This window comes from Fukomys damarensis, unplaced genomic scaffold (assembly GCF_012274545.1).
Source record: "Fukomys damarensis isolate Sample0158 unplaced genomic scaffold, DMR_v1.0_HiC HiC_scaffold_32, whole genome shotgun sequence".
Lineage (NCBI taxonomy): Eukaryota > Metazoa > Chordata > Mammalia > Rodentia > Bathyergidae > Fukomys > Fukomys damarensis.
This window is the reverse complement of record NW_022900944.1, coordinates 26,801,800-26,824,686: the sequence shown is the minus strand read 5'-3', so window position 1 is coordinate 26,824,686 and position 22,887 is coordinate 26,801,800. Positions and strand designations below refer to the sequence as shown.

At 38.7% G+C, this 22,887-nt stretch overlaps 1 protein-coding gene across 7 annotated transcripts in view; it reads left to right on the top strand.

Moving 5' to 3' along the window:
* Cdh8 (cadherin 8) overlaps nucleotides 1-22,887 on the top strand; it is a 340,737-nt gene that overhangs the window by 3,731 nt on the left and 314,119 nt on the right. For all 7 annotated transcript variants that reach the window (XM_010612139.3, XM_033757867.1, XM_033757866.1 and 4 more), the window contains exon 2: nucleotides 10,039-10,488. In XM_010612139.3, the coding sequence (XP_010610441.1) occupies nucleotides 10,237-10,488 (252 nt within the window). In that variant the 5' untranslated portion in view covers nucleotides 10,039-10,236. The remainder of the gene's footprint in view (nucleotides 1-10,038; nucleotides 10,489-22,887) is intronic.

Genomic DNA, 22,887 nt, shown 5'->3' with positions numbered 1-22,887 from the left:
TTTTTTTTTTTTTTTTTTTTTTTTGGTACCGGGGATTGAACTCAGGTCCTTGTTCTTGTGAGGCAGATAGCTGAACCACTGAGCTAAATCCCCAGTCCAGGAAAAAAAAGCTTCTAACTTTGGTGTATTATGCACTTCTTACAAGGTACCTCCATAAACCAAGGCTTCGATCATCAGTTACACACACGCACATGCGGGTGTTTGCCACACATACAAGCAGTCACATGAACACACACATGGATATTCCTTCTTGAAAATGTGCCTAGATAACTAACTCATTTACTGGTTCAACTATGGGAATTTTATAATGATTCCTTTGCCCTTTCATTTAGCTGTGATTATTTGATTTGCCTTCCTGGTTACTCAGATTTATATGTTGATATCTCCTTTAAGAAATGTTGTCCTGTGGGGCTGGGAATTCCTCCCCAGAATCCTGTAAGTGAACAGTTATACGATAGAATAAATTTTGATGCACAAAACTATCATCTGATGTAACAAGTCTTAACTCATCCCAGGACTGCCAGTCCTTTCCCCTTCATTCTCATAGAAAGTTGTGCTGCACAGCCAACTCTTCCTGCCTCTGCGACCCATTCCAGATGTAACCGCAATGAGAAAATTAGTTGCACCTGGCAACTTCAAAAGGTCAGAATAGAAATAATTTCGAAGCATGCAGTTTAGCCTCTTCCCTATGCTGCTAACTAAATCTTCATCGCTGCTTTATGACAAAGCACCAGGGCAAATACTGATCCCTTTTCTATCTTTTCCCCAGCTTTTATTTCAAGAGTTTTGAATGTCACATGCTAGTCCCTATCATAAACATCAACTGTTTTCATCTTGCTTTAAACATCTCCTTTTAATAGTTATTTGGGTAGGTACCCACACGTGTGTGTGTGTGTGTGTGTGTGTGTGTGTGTGTGTGTGTGTGTGTGTGTGTATGATTTTCTGTATCTCTTTGGAAAGGATCAGGAAAGAATAAGACTTGTATTGATAACCTTCAAGCACTTTCCTTGCCTGTTCCCCATGACAAAGACAGTTGCAAATGCCAGAAGGATGGTTGGCCCAGGGCCAAGCACAGAGTTAGTGCCCAGTAAACATTTATTTACTGCATTAACAAATTAGCAGAGATCACCACTTTCCATTTTTAGTACACTATACTCATGAAAGGTGTGGGAGAGAACACTATCGTATCCAAAGTCCAATGCTGAGACTTATCTACAGCACTCTCTACAGAAATTTCATAAATCCTCCTAAGTTTATTTTTAGACACAGCTTTTCTCATTTTTAAAAATCAATTTTATCCATGTTCTGCAAAGTATGTTTTTCTCCCTTCACAATCACTTTTAAAATGATATGGGAATATAAAAATGACATAAATCAGCTTTGTAAAACTGAGAATGCCTCCAAGACTAGGCTTGCATCACAGAATGCTATTAAACTCTATGTGATACACAGCTATATTTTATTGGTAAAGTGCTCTGATTCTGTAACACAGTATTTGCAATTTTCCCTTGAAGGGAAAGTATAAAAACTAACCCAAAGGAACTTACTTCCTCTCGTTTGCCTTGCTCCATCAAGTGCTCTTTCTTTAAGAAGATTTTTGGTTTTTTTCATATTTAAATGGGACAGTTCATGCTGACCTCATCTGAGTCAAAGTTGGGGTGTCTGCAAAGACAATTTCATGCTCCTCTATGTTGTTATTAATCAACAGGATATCCATTCTTCACATGTGCACTCAGGAAATAATATGGAGTATGTAAGATGCTTGGTAGATCTGTTTACTGATATTCTAAGCATGTTGAAAATATTTAAAATATATTAAAATACTATTAAATGGGACCACCTTCATCTTCTCATGTAATCATCATGTGACAAGATAGCCATACATTTATATTCTATATTAGTAGTTAGAGCAACATTTTCTAGTCTTATTTCCTTCTAGATAAATGCATGATGTATGATTATTTGATTCCTGACAATGGCACAAATGTCATAAAATAAGTAGATGTAGAAAGTGATATGAATACCATAAGTGGATGATTTCTTTCCTTACATTGATAATTTTGTTTCCAAAATTTGATATAAAAATTGCAATGGCACATTTCATTCTTTGTTTATTGCTGTTTGAACTTGACAAATACAATTTAACTTTGTTAGTTTTTCCCATCTTCAAAATAGAGTTGCTCAAAAAATGAAAAAGATACATGCTATTTTGATTACAGTTGTAAAACACAGTTGTCTCTGCCATGCCTTTCAGTTTCACTAACATATAGTAGCTGAATTTAGCATATTTATTTTAGAATGCTGTAAGCAGTTCCCTGTACTATACATTCTGGGTGATAATCCAATATTATTTTTGTCAAATGATAGCTTGCTATCTATCTGTCTGTCTAGCTATCCGTCATCTGCATTTGTAATTTATGTTAGTAGTGTCAGTGGGTGGGTTTTAAGCTATAAAGTCTTTGAAACATGAAAGAATGACAGTAAGATGCACTTAAAATCGTGGTTACTACACAACGTAATCTAATTGGCAGCGTCTTGACTTATCGTACCAAGATACTTGGCTGCATTTCAATTTCAGTGTAGCATACTCTAGTCCTGGTTAATATATCACTGATTTTAAACATTGTCACGCATCTTAAGGGAGAAAGGAAAGCTTCCTATTTCTGTCACCAGCAGTGCTAAAATTCTTTAAAGTAAATAACAAAAGATTATTGAATATTTTTGGAAAATGATACCACCTGAATCTAGTTTTCAATTATCTTTATCTTTACTGAGCTTTCCTCTATGTACTGCACAGGTATCAACTTGACCTCATCCGAGGTTTAGTGGTTCTCTCCACCTGAACCACCCATATGAGAATGTAGATGATGTTAACATGCTGTGGGATGACGGGACGTTGTTTAAATGAGTGGTTACAATTTGCCTGAAAGTGAGAATGTACAGGGTGCGCTTGCACTTTGCTCCCTCGACAGGAAATAGTGATGGGACGAATGCTGTCTTCTACGGAAAGAAGAAAAATTACTGGGTCTGGGTAATAAACTTCCAGCCCTGCAGAGGCTTAAGCTAACTACTTAAGGACTTTGTTTTAACTGTATGTTAGCTGTGGGTACGAAGAGCTATTTATAAACTGCTGTTTCATTTATACCTACTTTGGTTTCTGCCAGTTTTTTTTTAAATCACTAGTTGGAAAAAAACTTTTTTTATTACATAGAACATGAACATTTCTCCCTTTCATGTACACAGCAGGAGACTTAAACAACTTGTTCTGAAGAATTACTCAATATTGTATTACTTGAAGTACTCTATGAGATCACTACAAAAATAGCGGTTTTACATACTTTATTTATTTTTTTCTCAGTTCTTCAATATAGGTAGTATGAAATCCAAAGCGTCCATCTCCTCCTCTTCTAGAGGTATGAGGAATCTGCTCAGGTAATTTATTCTTTGAATGATAGAGCTCTGACTGAACTACATATGGATTCCAAAATGGGTGCTTTAAATAGCTACCTCATGGAACTCCTCGCACTATTACAACACTGATAAGAATAAGATTGATTCCGATTGGCTGCTATGACTTAAAAGGCGAACACAAATTGTTTTCACATTTTAGGTCTTGGATGTTAAATTTTGAACATGTGTTTTAAGGGCAACAAAGGAAGGAAGGATTTAGATTAAACTTGAGCAATGACATCCTGACACTGCTCTGTCTATAATTGGCAAGGGAGTTGTTAGACACTCACCTTTTGGGGGGACATTCTCAGGATAGTGTGCCTCAAGAAAGCACAACAGAACAGATTCGCCCTCAGTATCTTAACTACAATTCCAAGAAAGTTTTAGAAATAAATGTCTGGTTAAATGACAGGAGAGAAGAAGTCTTATTTTGATTTTCTTGTCTTTGTCATGGGCTTAGTTAAAGTCATTCTGAAATAAGTGTAATAGAAAAGTTTCTATTTAAAGAATAAATTTCTTATCCCATCTTGAGAAAAGAGGAGGAAAAGGAATTTATTGGTTTGTTTTTGCTAAGGTAAGCAGGCATTCTAGAATTTAGGAATGATAAACAACTGCAGGTCAAAGAGAGTAACATGTGAATAAAAGGGAAAAGGTGGACTTTCAAAGTGTTATTGTGGGTGGTAAAACAAGCATATAACCTGCTTTTGGGTAGACTGACATCTGGGTAAGTATAGGGCCCATTGATAGAGAAAGATGACCAGATAGATCTGTTGTGGTTGAGTTTAGAGATAAACAAAGCAAATATGTGTGCATAAAATATTTCACAATCCTTTTCTACCAAGGGGTTCCAATCAGAAAATTCTGAAGGTTCCAGAAAAGGTGTTTTTTTGGGGGGTGTTATTTGGGTTTGGACACATGTAAGTCCCATTTCGCTCTGAGATCCAAAAGCCGTCTTGGTGTGCTCTGCGTCAGTCAGTCACCTGTGGCTTGACAGGAATTGCACAGGGCCACTCACTGAGTCACATCTCAGTGTTCCTAAAATACCATTTTGAATTCAGTGTGTATTTACCTGCTTTGCAGCAGGCTGCTAATGGCTCTAAATTCAAGGTCAGAAACATTTTTAATAGAAACTCTCCGATCCTGTATGTCATTTTTGCACCTATGAAATATTGTGGCCACTAAACCCAGTGGATAATAAAAGCACAATTTCCTGTCAACTACAATAATCTGCTGGATTGAATCCTGATGTATCTGTAAGAGCCTGTTTTTATTTTAAACTTTACTATCAGCATGTATGTTATCATTTGGACCTGTAATCCGTGCTGTTTACAAAATCGATGCTATAATGTGTTTTTACCTAATGACTTATCATATCTGAGGACTGACCAAGTTCACCTTAAAAAACATTTCTGGGTCAGCAGAGCGAGACACAGGCTGTAATTAGAACTATCTTTAAAATGTGAATGTGAATAGGAAGTCAGATTACAAGTATACAAGCAAATATATATATTTTTCTACAGGAATTCTAAAGACTTTTTTATATGTAAGAATTCCAGCGAGACTAAAAACTTTTCAGTTCTCCATGTGGGCATAAGTCAATGCAGCAGCATTATAATAAAGTGGATTGATTGGTCAGACATATATATTGTGGTTGGCAAAATGTAAAAATGAATTGATTTTTTTTACCTAAGCTTTCCATCTTTGCTTAATTTCTTCCTTTTGAAGAGAGTTAAGCCGTTTGTGAATGCAACTACCATTCACTTTGTTTATTAGATCTGATAAGTGACATAAGACTGAGTTGCATCTCAAACATTTTTATGAAGCTATTCTTTGATCTCCTAAGGGGCACAGTAGTTCTGCATATGTTAGCGGTGCAAGCATATAGACAGTAGTGCTCTAAATGTCACAGTAGAATACCATTTCTTTCCAAGTGCAAGATAACTTTGAAGGCTAAATTTAACAATCACCTGATTGCATGAATGTGCACATGAATTTATCAGTTAGCTGGATAAGTTTACACATCAAGTAAATAGGAAAGTAGGGAATGGGGACAGTGTCATGCCCTCTCTGTACATATAGGATAAAAAAACCTATGTACATTCACCATAGTTCAGAGTTCAGACAGCAGCAGAATCTGTAGTATACCAAGATTTCCGGGTGGTTTGTATGCATATTAATGTTTGGGAGTAGAGAAGGACTAGATTTGACTTTTTAGGAAGCTTAATGGAGCTCAGAGTTAAATTTGCCGTAATTGCTTGAGCTGGTTAGTGGTACTTTGGAAGACTGAAATTGGTTAGGGGGAAGTGTCTATATCATGAATATCAAGAAATGCAACTCAGGGAATTGTGTTTTGTTTTTTTCTTTCAAGGAGCCACTTGTTCAGTTTTAGCAGGCTCTCTCTAATTATTGCTGCTCTTTCTTTTTAATAAAGGATGACCGCAGGCATTGAATAGCACCTAGTTTAGTGAAAAGTAAGCAATATTTAAAATGATCATTTTCAGTTTGCTTATCTCTACAATGGAATGATAATGAAGTAGTAACAATATTTAGATCACAGTGTTGTTTTGAAGAGTAGATGTGTGTGTGCAGTCTGGCTTTATGATTTAATAATACCTAGTCACTTTATAAACGTTCACTACTCATCCTATAATTTCACTATTATGTTGCATTATAGAAAATAATATTGGCTTTTCATTTTTAAATGAACATTTCAAAAAGTCAAACCTGTTTCAATAAAATACAGATAATTCAAGAATTTGGCAAAATTTAACAAGGCAGCAAATGAGTATTTCAGGCCCTGGAAACTCCATGCAGAAGGTGTGATGGAAAAGACCTGTGTGCATGAAAAGAGATTTCTACTGAATTGGGGGAAATTTTTTGCCCATGCCTGCCACTCACTGAAAAGCATTGGCCAACCCACACCTCATCTTTTTCCTTTGAAAATTGAAAAGTTGGAAATTCTTTCTTTGGGATGGCATGCATTTTTATTCTCCCAAACCCTTGGCAAAAACAAACTTGACCTCTTTACAAAGAATCGGCCTAGAGGAGAGCAAACCATCTCATCTAACATAAACTCTGGAGACGTCCTGACCAGCACGAATGTGGTAGATGGGGAGAAAGATGGCAGCAACTATGGATTTGCTTTTCCGTAATAATTTGAGAATGATTTTAGATACTGATTCATTCAGGGATACTGGACTAGGTTTGATGGTATTTTTTCTGTCCATTGATGGACTGAAATGTCCTTCCACACCAGCCTTCTTCTCTGGCTGATTCCTTTTCGATGTTTAGATGAAACCTCCTCCCTGAAGCCTTCTCCAGTTCTGCAAGCTGAGTGGTATGTTAGCATTTGGTGTTCCTCTAGTCCTTCTAACATGATAGTTCTCTTAGTAAAGTGATTATATATTTCTTTCTTTTTTTTTTTTTTTTCCTTTGCAGTACCAGGGATGGAATCTTGCACTTGCAGGACAGGCGCATTGCCACTGAGCTAAATCCCAGCCCTATGTATTTCTTTTTCTTTTCCACTTAGATTCTTTGTCTTCCACATATAGTTGCTCTGATGTGTCGGCCTTATTACCCCAGTGTATAAAGTATGGGTACATCACATTTATATAATGGGAAGAGGGTTCATGCTAAGTAACAGAATTTTAACTTATTTTACCTAGGTTCTGTCCTTACTGGAAGGGTTCTGTAGTCAAGTCATTTAAGTTAATGATTTCACTGCCTCATTTTTAAACTCAACAATGCAAATAGAGAGCTTTATCCAACTGGAAGATATTATGGTAATGGTTACTATTTATAGTCACACATGTATCTCCTAACTAATATAGTCATTCTAACTAACTAATGAAACTCTGCCATTATGTAACATTGCTTTGGGGTGTATTCTCTTTTTTTGCTTATTCTGATTAGTTTGTATAAATTTGTTTCAGGACCTATTATCACTTCTTACCTGATTCTGGTGAGTTTACATAGAGCCTAAATTATTCCTCATTTCCCCAGAGTGCCACAGCATGGTTTCATGAAGGAAGTATCTGTTACGGATTTAAATGGGGATTAAACTTTCTTATTCTGGAACTAACCAAATCTCCAGACTGTCCTTGTAGAGTATTTGGCACATTTGTAAAGGGCTAACTATGCAAGCCTATATTAACCCCTTTATCAAGATAATCACCTTTTGTCCTGAAGACAAAATATGTCGGTCCCATGTTGTAACCATTTTTGTTGCCACTGTTGTTGTCTGGCTGTTGGTATTAACGTCCAGCTGCCCAGCTGATACATATAAGGACTGACTGGAATCCACCCCCACACGGGCTGACACTAGATGTCACTCACATCCATTTGTTGTGCCTGTGGCATTCAGGTCACTGCAGAATAACACCCATGGCTGTTCAGCATTCAAGTGTGGCCTATCATGGAGCAGAGTCTATATGGAGAGAATAAGTTCCTCTTTTCCCTGAGAAGTGTTTAGGCTGAGTCTCCACGGCTAGAGAAGTCTATCTATCTGTGTAATGGTCCAGCCCTTTTTCATCAGAATCACCTTCCCACCTTCCTGCCCCCTTAATGAAGGTGTTTGTGCGGCTTCGTGCCCGATGTTGTGCTTACTTTTATTGTAGAGTGCATCACTGCGCTCTTTCTTTATCTTTATTAGCAATACCTCTCCAGGGAAGGGTCCCTGTCGCCATCACCCTCATAGTCTGCTTAAAATAACTGCATGAATTACAATTTAATGAGGACTTTCAATGTTTTGGTTGCTTTTCATGTGTCTTGGTTCTAAACCATAAGCACTATTGGCCTATATGGAAGGAATTACTATTAATATTATTTTGCTGACAAGAAAACTGGAGTTCCAATCGAGTGTCACGTCTGTCATTACAGGGAAAAGAGGTAGGGTGAGCTGGGATTCAGGGCAGGTCTGTCTGCCTCTGGAGCAGACACTGTCCAGCATACCCTGATCCTGTTCAGTGCTGCCCATCCCCAGTGTCTGGGAGAGACCACAGTATGAGCTAGATGTGCTGCAAAGCCTTGGGACTAAATATGTAGATTGACAATTCAGTGGAATTCAAATATTTGTGAATTTCTTTATTTAGACCATTTGAATATTGTCTCAATCCTGAAGCTTGTAAAGCTCTGCCCTCACAATGGGATGAAAGTAGATTTATTTTTTAAATTTTTTTTTTCAAAAGAAGATCTTAAGGGAAATGTGTCTGAAGGGAAGACTTGATTTCCCCAAATGTGCTGAAATTTTAGGGAAAGGAGAGGACCACTTCTTCTGTAGTGTTTTCTTTGAGTTCCCATCCTGCTGGAAGCTCTTCTCTTCTCCAGAGCAATCGTCGCTCACAGGGTTGTCCCATGCCCGTGTCAGAGCGGGATGCTTTGCTTTTTAGGTACAAACTCCTAGTGACTGAACTGAGCCCAGGCAAAGAGCGGCAAGCAGGGCAAAGCTACTGGCTGTCTTGGTAGATCAGTCCCTCCTTGTCTTTGCAGGAGAAGCTGGGTCCCATTTAGCTGGTTTCCCTGAGGCTACTCACCGACTGAACCATTGTTAATGACTTCCTTGGTTTCTCATTCTGAGCCAGAATAGAAGCGGGGACACAGGGTGAAAGGTTCCCTACCCTATCATGAATTCCCTGAGCCAAACTTCCCTATGGTGTCCTGAAGAATTATTTTCCCACTTAATCTAATTCAGCAAGTCTTCTCTCTGGGATTTGAAGTGAACATTATTCCTTTAAAAATAATTTTTTGAGAGGGAAGGAACACTCTTTGCCATAGTGAAGGTAAACAAAAAATGTATTTGACACCTCCAGTAATAAGGAAAACGTATTTTGTGTGTGTGTGTGGTGTGTGTTCATCCTTTTCTGAGTTTCTTCATTTGAAAATTGTATTTTTACCATATTTCATTCCCAAAGGAGCTTTTCATAAGTCAAATCTCCTGTGCGAGGGTCTGTCTAGAATGGGAGCCCTGACACTGTCCTGGTTAGAGGATGCATGCCAGACATTACAGTTTCTCTCTGGGAGCATTCTGATTTGACTCCTTCATTATTAGCATCCTGGCAGACAACTGCATTCTGTACCCTCCGCAGACCCTTCTGGCTGTTAAGACCATAAAAATGGGGTAATTTCCCCTTTCTACTCGTTGACTAATTCCTTCACAGAGATCAGTATAACCTGCCCTTAAACAGGCTAATTAAAAAGATGGAAACAGAGACGTGGTGGATTCTACATTCACTCCAAACTGTTATAAACAAAGAAACAGGTAAGAAAGAAGAGCGAGGGAAGGAAGGATGGAAGTCATAAGGAAGAAAGGGAGAGGAGAGAGGCGAAAGGAAAGAGACCCGGAGGGAAAAGAGAATTTCTATTACTCACATTGTGGATAAATGACGCAGTGATGGCGTGAACACTGCACCGGCAATGACCCTTAAAAATAAAACCACGTTCAGACTTACTCTCATGTTTCAGTTTCACTTTCGTAGCTTGGGAGTTAGGAAGGTCCTACTGTTGTTCACTTGGGTACTTTTGGAAAGCAGCGATTCTGTTTAGTGATCTATTTCAGCAGACCCTTATCTTCCTTCCTCCTTGTTTTTCCAGGAAATTTCAATGCAAACAGAAGCCAATGGATTGTGGTCTTAGGAAACTATTCAGATGATGTCTGTTGCTCGTGCTCTAAACACTTGGCAGAGCAGTAAGTAGATGCTGCACACTGCATGATGAACTGGATGGCTGCAGACCGGAGGCAAAAAAAATAATTGTCTCATTTTCGTGGTGATTTGCTTACCTGGTGGGACCATGCCAGAACGGCTAGCAGAAATGCTCTTGGATCTCTGGACTCCGTTAATAATATTATGGATTACTCTCCCCCCTTGCATTTACATGGCTCCAATGCATCAGTCTCCAGTTTTAACGAGTGGATCCCCTTTGGAACTAAGCAGGCTGAGTGAAGAACAGCGGATTTTGAACCGCTCCAAAAGAGGCTGGGTTTGGAATCAAATGTTTGTCCTGGAAGAGTTTTCTGGACCTGAACCGATTCTTGTTGGCCGGGTAAGCTTCATTTTTTTAAGATCCCAATTTCAGGGTTTGTTCACGGTCTTTAGATGTTTAACATCAGACTCCCCACAGTTGTTGCCACACTTAGCAGTAAATCCTTTAGGCCAGACGGTTAGTTAGCTAACCTGTTGCTTTCTGTAGGAATATGAATAATCCAGTCCCATGGTAACAATTTAAATAGTCCTCTAAGGGAAAAGCTCTCCCCACCCACAGCCCCACCTCTTTCACCCCCTAGAGAGACGATACAATGCCACTTGTATAAGGCATAAGCAAATAAATTTTGTTTCTCATTCACTTGAGAGTTCTCCATGCCAAACCTTTTTTTCCCCCCTAGTCTGTAGTACTTGAACAAGAACTTGGAAGAGATGTGCATTAACTTCTTTTTTTAGTTTGTAGCATTTGGACGGGAAACTTGGAAGAGGTGTGCATTTTTACTCATTTTGAGTTCCTACCATCTAAACTGTTAAGCTATTATCTTGTTTTTATTTCCATGTAGCTCCAATTTCAGATATATTTTTCTCCCTTTTGTCTCATTGTTGTTTCAAATCTTCAGACAGAGAGAACAAAATTTTTAATGTAGATGCTTAACAGTGCCTTGTGCTGCATTTTGAGTAACTTTATGGTGGGAAACTAATTCATTGTCTAGTAGAAGCAAATGTATATAATTAAAGCTGTGAGTGTGTGTGTGTGTGTGTGTGTGTGTGTATGCACATGCATGCATTACACTGGATGGTAAGTTCTTTGTGTAGACATGAGCTGCCTGCTTTACAAAATCAAATTGTGGGCTATTGAAGACCATACATATTTTTCCCTCAGAACTGTTCACAAGCTTCTGCTAACTTTGATGCATACTATCATCATAGGTAAAATTTCAATTATGAGCCTGCCAATGGCAGATTTTCCTGGTAAGTTAGATTCAGAAGTGAAACATGACAATACTATTCACTTCTGAAGTGAAAAATAAAAGGAGAACTGAATATTGATTTTCAAGACAAGATAACACCTTGATTTGCACCGGGAAGCTCTGATTACACTACTTCATCTGACTTTTTATCTTACAAAGCACATCAAACAGTGATAATTGTTCCTCACTGTGTATGGTCCTCCGTGGCAGCTTGGATGAGGACCTATCTTGAGTCATTGCATTTGTCTTTTTTGAGCCTTTCCTCTGTACCAGGAACTCCATTAGGCACATGGGGAGATAGCAAGGAAACAATGAGCTTTGCCTTCAAGAAACTCAAAGTCTGCCTACTATTAAATGTTTATTATGTGTTGAGTACTATTATAAAAGTACCTCACTGACATAAACTGATCTGATCCTAACACTGATCCCATATATGTGTATTTATTTGTATATGTATTATAAGCATATGTATACACATGTGCTTACACACCTACAGAAATATATGTATATAAAATGAACGCATACTCCTTTTTTCCTATGTCCAAAAAACAAGTCTACAAAATATTTTTATATGCTTGATACAAACTCAGGTAGCAGAACTGACCTGAGGCTATTTATAGACATAATGTATCCCATTACTGTGACTGCTTATATGACTGCAGAAATGTTAATGTAGTTGATTATAAGATACTGCCCCAGACCCTACTGAGGGTTTTACTTGCTACATAGTTTATGACCCTTAATATGTTTCTAACTGAAAATTTCTGAATCCCAAAACACATCTGGTTTCATGAGTTTTGGATATGGACTTCTTGACCTGCCTTCCTTCCTTCTTTCTTTCCTTCTTCTCCTCCCTCCTCCCTTCCTCCCTCCCTTCCTTCCTGACTTCCTCCCTTCCTTCCAGCTTGCTTGCTTTCTTTCTTTCTTTCATGCAGAAACTGAGGTCAAGATGAATTAATAAACCAAACCAAGATCACAAAGCTAATAAATACCTACCTGTATTTAAATCTTGTTGGAGATTCCCAAGGCCATGATTTCCCCACTATACCTTGTTATGTATTAGTAACTAGGTATCTGGAGTTTAAACTATAATTTGTACTTGAGTTATTATGTAAAGAATATAAAGTTTTAAAATTTCTACTTCTAGATATTAAAACATCTTTAACCAGTTCTCAGCCAGTCATTTTCATACTATATGCAATTTTAGAAATGTACGCATATATATTCAATGGGTAGATTTTTCTTAGTTACCTCCTAATGCAGGTATATCACTCTGAAAGTGGCTCGCATGATGTAAATAACTGAACATGCTGAACCCAGGAGAGCATTCCATTTTTATCTGAATAGAGAATGTAATTAAAGCAGGTTTTATTCTGGACTAAGAATTTGATTTCACTTGTATTCCTTAAATGAAGTGACAGAGACAGAGGCAAACAGCCAGGCATACAGCATCCTACTGTGACTTAGTAATACTTGAGACGTCCGTGCTTCTCTGAATAACGAAAATGTTACCAGTGAACTCTTCAATCTTGAAATGGCAAAATTGCTCCTGAGTCTCAGCAACACAGGCTTTGTATGAATTAGCCCTTTCACACGCTCCCTACTATGCCAATTCCCAAACAGTTTTTAACGGAGGATTAAACTTATTTTCTGAAGAGCTTTTCTGCAAATACTTATAGTCATACGTATTTCCCCTTTAAAAAATTGTTCCTGAGTTACGACAGCCTCGCCTTTGGGGATCTTGGGTTGTAGCAAAGCCAAAAATACATTTCAGGTGGCTGCTTCAGATTAGGAGTCAGGCTGAGTGCAGGGATGATCCCTATCGGAGTGCCCACCAGTGCTTTAGAGTGTTTTATCTCAGTGCACGCTCTTCCACATCCAACTCTTTAAACGACTTCACCGCAGAGCTTCTCCCCAGGAGCCAGCTGAGAAGCATTAGTTACTTACGAGCGTACCTGCTCTTTAAAAGGCCCTCCTGCAAATCACTGCAGAGGGGGCCTTGGACCTTGCAGACTGAGTTCAAGCTCAAGGGCAGAGCCAGCTTTTGAGTGACTGGCTCTTAAGAGCAGCATACTCACCCTCCCATCATCCATCATCTGCTCTTTACATATCCGTAGCAGCTGGATGCTGAGAATGAACCTAAGTGTAAGAGACGGACTCTCTGGAGCTTTGAATTGACGTTGTCACTCTCTAGGTGCTAGCCAGAAAGTTATTTGCAAAGGTATTAAAGCTTCCAAAGATTATGCAAATAAGATAAAAATGAGTAGGTGCACAGTGCTTGACATATAATCATTATAATTGTGTTGCTAATTAGGTGTATGTGTGTTTATTGTCAGAATGGTGAACAAACACACCAACAACGGCCTCCCTGGGTGAGCGCCAGACTCTATGAGTCTGAGGAGGGGACCTTCATGAGTTCAGGTTGAGGAGGTCAGGGAGGAAATGAGGTCTCAGTGTATCTGAAATTTGTCTGGGTGTGCTAGGGTGAGAAGTGAAGTGAAGAGTTTATGCAAATTCATGGGGACAGAGTAAGATAACTGAACAAATTGAAAGTTGTAATCTTAGGCACACTCTGTCCATTCTATCTAAACATAATTACCCCTCCTTCTATATCCTATTTCCTTTTCTGATATTGATTATTCAGTATGATTTATATTGTGTTTATGACTTGTCTCCTGCCATAATTTAGTTACCACAAAGGAAAATTTGTACATGCGTCCACTTTTCTTTACTATAAATACCCAGAACTTCAAACACTGCCTATAAGAAAGACTGAGTGAATTAATATTTGCTAAGAAACCACAAGTGGAAAATCCACCCAAATATCAGAGAGATGCATACATAAATCCCTATAAACTCAATCTTTTTTTTTTTTTTTTTGGTACGTGGGTACCTCAGGACCTTGTGCTTGTGAGGCAGGAGGCGACACCACAGGACTAAATCCCCAGCCCTCAATCAGGTTTAATATAAATGGCATTTTTCGATATAAGGAACAATGTGTTGATTTCATATTCTCTCTTTCATATTGCTAGACCAACTGGAGAATTTACACAACTGTTTCTATATATTAATTTTTAAGTCATTTTTAGAGGTAACAGGAGAGGAAAGATTCACTTATTAAGGCATTTCTCTTTCCAAGAGTCCGCAAGGCCACTTCTGTGGAGACTGTGTCCCTTACCGATGGCAACAAGCAGCACATTATCTTCCAGCCCATTTTCAAGCTTCTGTTTCTGCTTATGGTCTAATATGAACCAGAACTCTTCTGTCTAAATTTCTGAAAGACAGACAATAGCCAAGAAGGATCTACTCGCTTCCAGTTCTCTGTGGAACAAGGTGGTGTAGTTGTTCAAAAACAAAAAACACCGATTACTCTATGTAGCCACATTCTTCTGGCATTGCCTTCCTCTGGAAATTCTAGCAGAGAACAAAGTGGCTCGTGGGACTCTTCACCCAAACAGGCTTATTTGTTCTGTTCTCAGAGAAGAGAGGGAGAATACCCATGGTGATTTTTGATAAATCTTGCAACCAAGACAAAAATTATTTTCCTGTGGCAAAATGTGCACTCACTGTTTCTGGTCCACAGCTTGAGGTCATCAGGAATGCCCTCTGTTCTTAGTAAAGAGGGTGATTAATAGATCCATTCCAAAACTATTTATTGAGCATTTACAGTCTGCTAAATCGGCTCAGTTTTCCATTGCTAGTGGAGTCTCAGTGCTAAGCAAATTCAGAAGTATGTCCTGTCCTGGAGCTAATGGGCTGCTAGGAGATGAATGGGAAAACAGTTAACCACATGAACAAATGCCGCATTAAAACTGAGATAAGTACTTGGAAGTGAAGGAATCGAGTTCTCTTGAATCATGTGCAGAGGAAGCTGACCTATTCAGAGGGAGGATGGCAGGCATCTTCCCTAAGAAAGCAGCCTGTGAGCTGAGGCACATTAACCAGGTGAGCCAGGATGCAGGGGTAAAAGGAGAAAGCACTCCTAACATCACATGTGCAAGGTTATTTCTAGACTGGAGTGAAGGTCAGTGTTACTGAATGTCATCCTTTGGGCTGCTATAACAAGTTAACATAGACCGGGTGGCTTATATACAGTGGAAATCTCTCAGTGTTGGAGGCTGGAAGGCAGATTGGAGTGCCAGCAATGTTCGGTTCTGTTGAGGGTCCCATTCCAGGTTGCACATTGCCATGTTCCTGGTGCGTCCCAGCCCAGCAGAAAGAGCCATGAGAGATCTCTGGTGCTTCTTTTATAACTATACCAATCCCATTTATAAGGTCATGACCCTTGCATCCCAGTGACCTCCAAAAGGCTCCCCCTCCTAATTATATCACATCGGAAGTTAGGATTTCAATGTATAAAGTTTTTGAGGACAGGGGAAACGTAAAGGGGCAGAACATTGTCCTGGAACATGGAAATCGGGGATGGCACTTTGCAAGACAAGGTGGAAAGACAGGGAAGGGTCTTGGAGAGATCTGGCTTCTTTCCGAATCAGTGCTAATTCTAAGCAGCCTGAAAAAGTAGTCATCCAGCCCCTCTGGGCTGCAGTTTCCTTACTTGTAATTGTGTGGTAGATTAGGGTATTATAGATTTTAGATATTCATACCCATGGAACAAAAATATAGATGTGTGTACCATTTCTCAGCTTTCAGCCTGCATTGCGTTGTTCCTTGTTCTGTCTTTCCTCTAATCCTTGGTTCCTCGTATTGCTTTATTTTGGAGAAAAAAATGGTTTGGTTTGCAGGTGGTCAGAGTTATTCTGTCTGAATTTCTCTCTTACATAAACTCCCCTGCTCTCTTTCCTTTCTATTTCCCTCCTACCTGGGCTTCTGAGCCCTTCCTTATTTGGATGTAACTCTTGCTGGCAATGCCACATCTATTTATAATCCTCTTCCTCCAAGGCATTGACTCATTTTCTCTCTTTAAATTTGACCTTCCAACCTTCCCTCTTCCCTGTTAACTTGGAAATCGTTTGGGTGGTGCTTAGTATGAAGGACACGGGATTCCAAATAATTACACTATATTATAGTTTATGGTGTCAGCGACTGGTGGGAAAATTGCACTTGACATGCCATTATTTTTGCTGGCCGTTTGCATGTTAAGAGCACTGGGCTATGCAGCCACAGCCAAATTGTATCTTCGGCTTTGGGAGAACAATTCACTGTCAGTTCCACAAAGCTTCTGTCTACTCAAACAGAGCCTTGTGCACCAGTAATTTGGCAAAAATGGAAGTCAGCACTGCATATCTCAATCTGGCCAAACATCAAATGTTGTCTGACTCTTGCTCAATGTGACTTGGAAATAAAAGGCATCGCAGAGCAGTTGGAGATCTTCTAGTGCTAATGTAAATAAAGGGAATAATATTACTTACTGAAATCAGCAGAGGCACTACATATCACTCACACACATGTGTATGCACACACACAAAGGCACATGCACGTGCACACACAGATACATGTATGCATGCGAGGTTTCTTAGCTGAGCTTTGGGGTGAGTCAAAACCCAGGGCACTTTGTAGTGCTCTCTTTCTGTACCCACATATCATACCCTGGAAAGTAAATTCAACCAGATTTCTTACGAGAAGAACCTTGCATGTCTTGTCAGCCCTTTGAGAGTCATCTCATTGATCCAGATATTTTTTTTTCCACTTGAAAGAAACTTATACCATTGTGAGCTTTTGAGTGAAAGTCAGATTGAACAGTCCTACTTTATGAATAAAGTGTAGCAAGGTAGTTAAAATGGAAAAATAGTGGAGAATTGATTCCTGTTGCAAGAGTAAAACTAAAATTCATTGTGAAAAACTAGGCAAACATAAATACTATGCAACTGGAAAGTTATTCTTTGCAAGACACACAAGGGAATACTGTGATGTCATTAAAAATTGAGATTTATAACATGAGAACATGGTTGTAATATAATAAATACCAGAAGCAAGATATAAAATGTGCACAGAATATAATTTATAACACTGCATTTGTGGTATTGTCAGAGTGCCTGATACTCTTAAGATGTATGTGTGCACATGAAAAATATATATTCAAATGTCATACATATATGTATTCAAATATAATTACCTGCTATTTCTTTTCACCTAGCCAACCTATATCCACCAGTTTTTACCATCCTCTGTTGTTTTTTCAATTACTCCTTCCTAATAAATACACACACATCACTATTTTCTTGATTTTCAAAGTGATATATGGAGAATACTAGTTGCTTCTATAGTCACTATTACTCTTTATGTTATAAATATTTCTCCAGTTGAAAATAACATAAAAATCCCAAGTACTGTATACAACTAATGAAGAAGTGCCATCCAGGCAACTTCCTTAAAAACAAAATAATGAATTAATTCCTGACATTGATTCAGACTAATAACTATACCTAAAAGTAATAAAAGGGAACTTGTAAGGAAATATAACAATATAACCAACGTATCTCCCAATATGTGTGTTTGGATTATCAGTTTTATCCAAGATAATTGTCTACATTGTATTATTTGTGATAGGTTTTTATTATATTTTAAAACAAGCGAAAAATAAATGGTAATATTATTTTGCTCAGTTTTCTTAAAAATCAATGCCATCCATCCATGGTAAATTCTGGAAATCATTATTGCATGTGAAACTCACTTGGTAAATAGAATCTCATTGTTTAAAGCTACACCTGTGTTAAACACTTGGCAGGCCAATCTCATCGATTAATAAAGTGCAAACGTATTTAATGATTTTTATGCACCTATGAAGAAGAAACAGTCAGTTCTTCTGCACTGTTAATTGCATGTTAAATGGCTTCCATTACCATGAAATAGAGCAACTGTTAACAAAACATGAGGGTTTTAAATTCAGTCCTGAAGTGGGGAACCATCCTTACAAGACTTTGGGTAATACAGTCAACTTCCATTCTGTTTGTAACCTTTTGAAAAACAAGAAACTTTTGAATAAGTAGCTATTTACAAAAGATGAAAGTGCTACAGTGAGTGTGGCATTTTATTTGCCTGGCTGTCCATATTTTCTAAATGAGGGTAGTTTAAATACATTTCATTCATTCATCTATGTGTATCATTTCCATTATATTTAAATTAAATTCACCACAAACACCCCCCCCCACACACAGACACACCTTGGAATAATCTGATCTTGCATGTTCTGTCTCTGAGTCTAATTAATTCAAAACACAGTAGAGACAGCCTTGCCAACATTAAAAGATCTGAATATTCACTTAAGATTTGGGCATGTTTGCTGATAAACACTGATGGTCCCACTTCAGAATATTTAAGAATCCTTTTAACGTTATGACCTGGTGTATAAATATGACGTACTACATTCTTATCCTTTAAAATGAGGTCTGTAGACTACCAGCAGTGACAACATCTAGACATGCAGAATCTCCTTCAACCCCTATTTCCAGAATTACTGAAGCAGAAGCTACATTTTAACACTCTCCTCGGGTAATTCCTGTGCACATGAAATCATTAAAATTATGTATTTCTATACTTTGTATATTTTAAAACATCATATACAAAAGATATCTTTAAATATATCACTTATTATATATTTACATTTTATAATGAAATTATTAAAATATCTGATAACATTGAATCATCAGTTACCCCTAGAATGGTTTGATTCAGACATTTTTTTTTCTTTTGGCTTTCTGCATCTGGCTTGAGTCTACTCAATTAAAGAAGAGTGTCCCGGGGTTGGTATTTGAGAAAGCCCCTGGAGAGGTCTGGGGAGCCAGTCGTTGCTCGTCTTATTTGTGTCCCATGTGGTAGGCGCCACATGTGGCAGACTGTGACATCCATCTGCAGAGGGGAGGGCTTCTTTCTGCCCCTGTGCTGCTGGTGCTGGCTAAGGTAAAGGCCTGGGCCCTCCACCCCACCCAGCTCATTCATTCCTGCTACCTGTTCACTGCTCAATTCCACAGACTTCTTCCTTTTCCCTGTGTGTATTTACCACAGCACCGCCAGTGAGTTCTGAAATCTGCAGAGTATCAAATGTCACCAGGCTTCAGTGGGAGACAATGGCAGAATTGAGAGGAGTCTGATTAAAAGGACTGGAACTCTCCAGGTACAGCAGGAAATAAAACACTGGATGTGTATTTCTGTTGCTCTTTAATCCCCCAAAAAGTCCAGCTATGCTGTATACACATCTCTTGCTGCCAATGTTATGGTAAAGACTATGAAACTGATGATATTGTCCAGGCACACTACAGTGGAGAAGAAAATTATTTTAAGCATTTCAAATATACTGATAGTATCTATTAAGTGTTCACTATGTAAAGTTTACTTGTTGAGTCTTCATAGAAACCCCCAAAACAGGTACCATTGCCAGACTGAGAGTCACAAATTTGGAAGAGTCATTTCCAATAGAAGATAGAAGTTAGATAAGTAGTAAGTGTTAGATTAGGAGTCAAACTGAGGCAAAGCAATTGCAGATCTTGCTTTTGTAACCACGTCAACATCTCATTTGGATCCTGGGGATAGACAGATGCTCGGTATGCTGGGCTGCTGTGCCAGTTTGCAGATGAGAGAAGTGAGGCCACTGATGTAAACCACGGTGTGGTCTCGTGACTAGCGTGTAAAATGTGCAGTGTGATTCAAGCAGACAAAATGAGAGATGCTTTTCCAATTGCAAAACCTTTTATGAGTGTTTCTTTGCATGCACTTCTGTAGGCTGGGCTTGTAAGAGATCGTGGATACATAAACCCCTTGAGAGACATAATATGTCTTTGAGGATTTTGCATGTAGCTACTGTTCTATTTTCTTTATGGGAAAGTGACACTGCTGTAATCTGAGCCCAGGGAGGAGTCATCTCACCAGAGTAATCTGTGGGCTGTTCTCCAAGTGTAAGAGTTATCACAGTAGGTTGCTGCTTTCTCATTTCAAAACATGCATTACAGTGATTATGATGATGAAGTAAGAGAAAATGGCATACAAGAAGGATTAGCAGGAGGAGAATATTTTTATTGAGCACCTTAGGCATGTTACTGGTTGCTTCAAGTATATTTTTTCAGACAGTTTGATTATTTTAGTAATAAGAACATGAGTCTTGGGCTCACTTGTTATGTGAGGAGAGTGAAATGATTTGCCTGAGCCCGTCCCAGTTCTTAGCTACTCTGGAGTGGTAGCATTAAGTTAGTTCACCAAAGACTTTAGGTGGAAGTGGCCAATTTTGTGGGTTTCTATTTTAAGTGAAAATCACCAAAACAGCAGAAAGAAAAGGATAATGGTTGAGGGGAATGAAAAATAAAATCCTATACACCTAGACAGGACCTAAAAGAAGACAAAATGCTTGTACCCCCAGTTGCTTGAACTAATTGTGTTAATGCTGAATAATTTAGTAACAATTCCTGTACTTTTGAAACTGAGCTGGTGAGCACTACTGCTGTGGCCCAGAGGTGGAATTGGAATTTACTTAGATTGCTGAGGTGACTTCCCTGCGGCTCCTTGCAAGTCCACGTGTCTTTTTCCAAATGGATGCATGCTTCTCCGGTTCTCCTCTTCCGTCTGTTTTCTTTCTTGTCAGCCCTCATAGCAGTGCCTTTCCCCTGGGCAGTCCTAGTCATGTCCTTTGCTTCTGTTGCACTTTCACCACTAAGAATAATCTCTTCATGCCTTTAGCAAATTCTCTGAGGAAGAGTAATTTGGTGAAAGAACAAACGTGGCTATTAAAAATGACCAAATCCTGTCACTCCTAGAAGCAAAGTGCGACTCTCCACCCACCCGGGGGGTTTACTTAGATTGTGGCAGGGTTATTTATAGTAAAGTTTTTCTTTGCTTTTCTTTTTTTATGTTCTCGTGCACAGCCAAAAGTATAGATGGACTTCTCATTGCAGTTTGCCTTTAGTTGTGTGTGTGAGAGCATGTGTGCATGTGTGTGTCCCACTACTTCTGCTCACAGAGCAGCATTCATTGCCTTGGCAGAGCTCATCCTGATTGCACGCCTGCCTTTGCAGGGACATACATAATCAGCTTTGGGAGGTGTATTTGGAAATCATTAGACATCTGCAATGGTTGGCTCTATTGATCATGACCACTGTTTCTCATGTCTTTCTTTTGCTTTCCCTATGATTGGACTTACAGGGTAGAAGTGTAAGTTTTATTATAGCTAAATCCCAATTCCATATCCAAACTAGACTACCTGAAGAGTATCTATTCTCATTTTCGCCAGTGGCAGGAAAGACACAAGCAGAAAGAAGCTGAAACACTAAACAAAAATAGAGACACACATCTACATAATGTGACCACAAATACAGAAACAAAAGGAGGTGGTGATATAGGACCAAAGACACACAAAGTACGGAGCCAACTGACAAATAGCAAATGAGAGAAACGTCCTTAAATACACAGAGCAACGACACATTGCAAACAATTTAACAGAGAAAAGGAGTCTAGACACAGAAAGCACGCAGAAAGAGATTTCCACCAGAAAATAAAATTTAAGATACATGGAGGATCAGAAGCCATAAGTAGAAAAATGACCTAGGGCAGAGGTGAAGATTGAGAAAGGGAGTAGGTTGGATACTGGAGAGAGTGAGAGAGAGGCAGAGATAGAGGGACACAGACAGAAGGGGAGAGAGGGACAGAGGGAGAGAAGCAGAGCAAAGCCACATGAAGTGAAGTTTGCATCTACCAATGATTCTCACCAGCCCAAATGAATCTCTTTCAACCCCTGGACAGATGGCCTTCTGCATACTTTTATGACATTTCCAATCGTACAGGTCTGCTGTTTTGAGCGGGAGTGCATTTTGATTCTGACACATGGCATTTGCTCAATAACTGTGGCTGGCAAGACTCAGCAGCAAGTCAGAACAATTTGAGTGAACCAACAAACACGATCCTTCTTTCTGCTTAAAATTTTAGACACATAGCTAGGCTTTTAAAACCGTACGCTTGGTAGCAATTAGTATTTAGCAACACAATATGGCTGTTGTACCTCAAATCAGATAAGTCACCTAATGACTTAAAAATGAGTGTTTAAATAAAATTATCTAGTTCTTGCTTATAAACTATGATATTAGTGTACAGAAAATGGGAAGATAGAAAAAGATTATGGGTTAAGTCCTCAGAAAACTAGTATTTTCTAAAACTATAAACTTATGAAATGGGCTTTTGAATTATTGGAAGGTAAATATTTTAATTAGTATTTACTTTTCCATTGTATTTGATATATAAACCACTTCATTTATGCAATTAATGTTAAGTAATTTAAAATGACCTCAGAGATAGCTGAGGCTAGTTTTCTACTTCTGCTACTTTACACATATATTTGAGCAAATACATATTTTAATGATCTGATACATAGCAGGCAAGGTGCATATAGATGAGACCGAGGAAATAATATTTTCAGAGTATCTAGTACCTTCCAGGACATAGGAAATCTTTCATGTTCTCTTGAATTCTGTGATGTAGAGCTGGTAACAACATCCCCTCTTAACAAGCAAAGAAACAGGGTCAAGAGATTTAGTCACTGTCTCAGGGTGGTT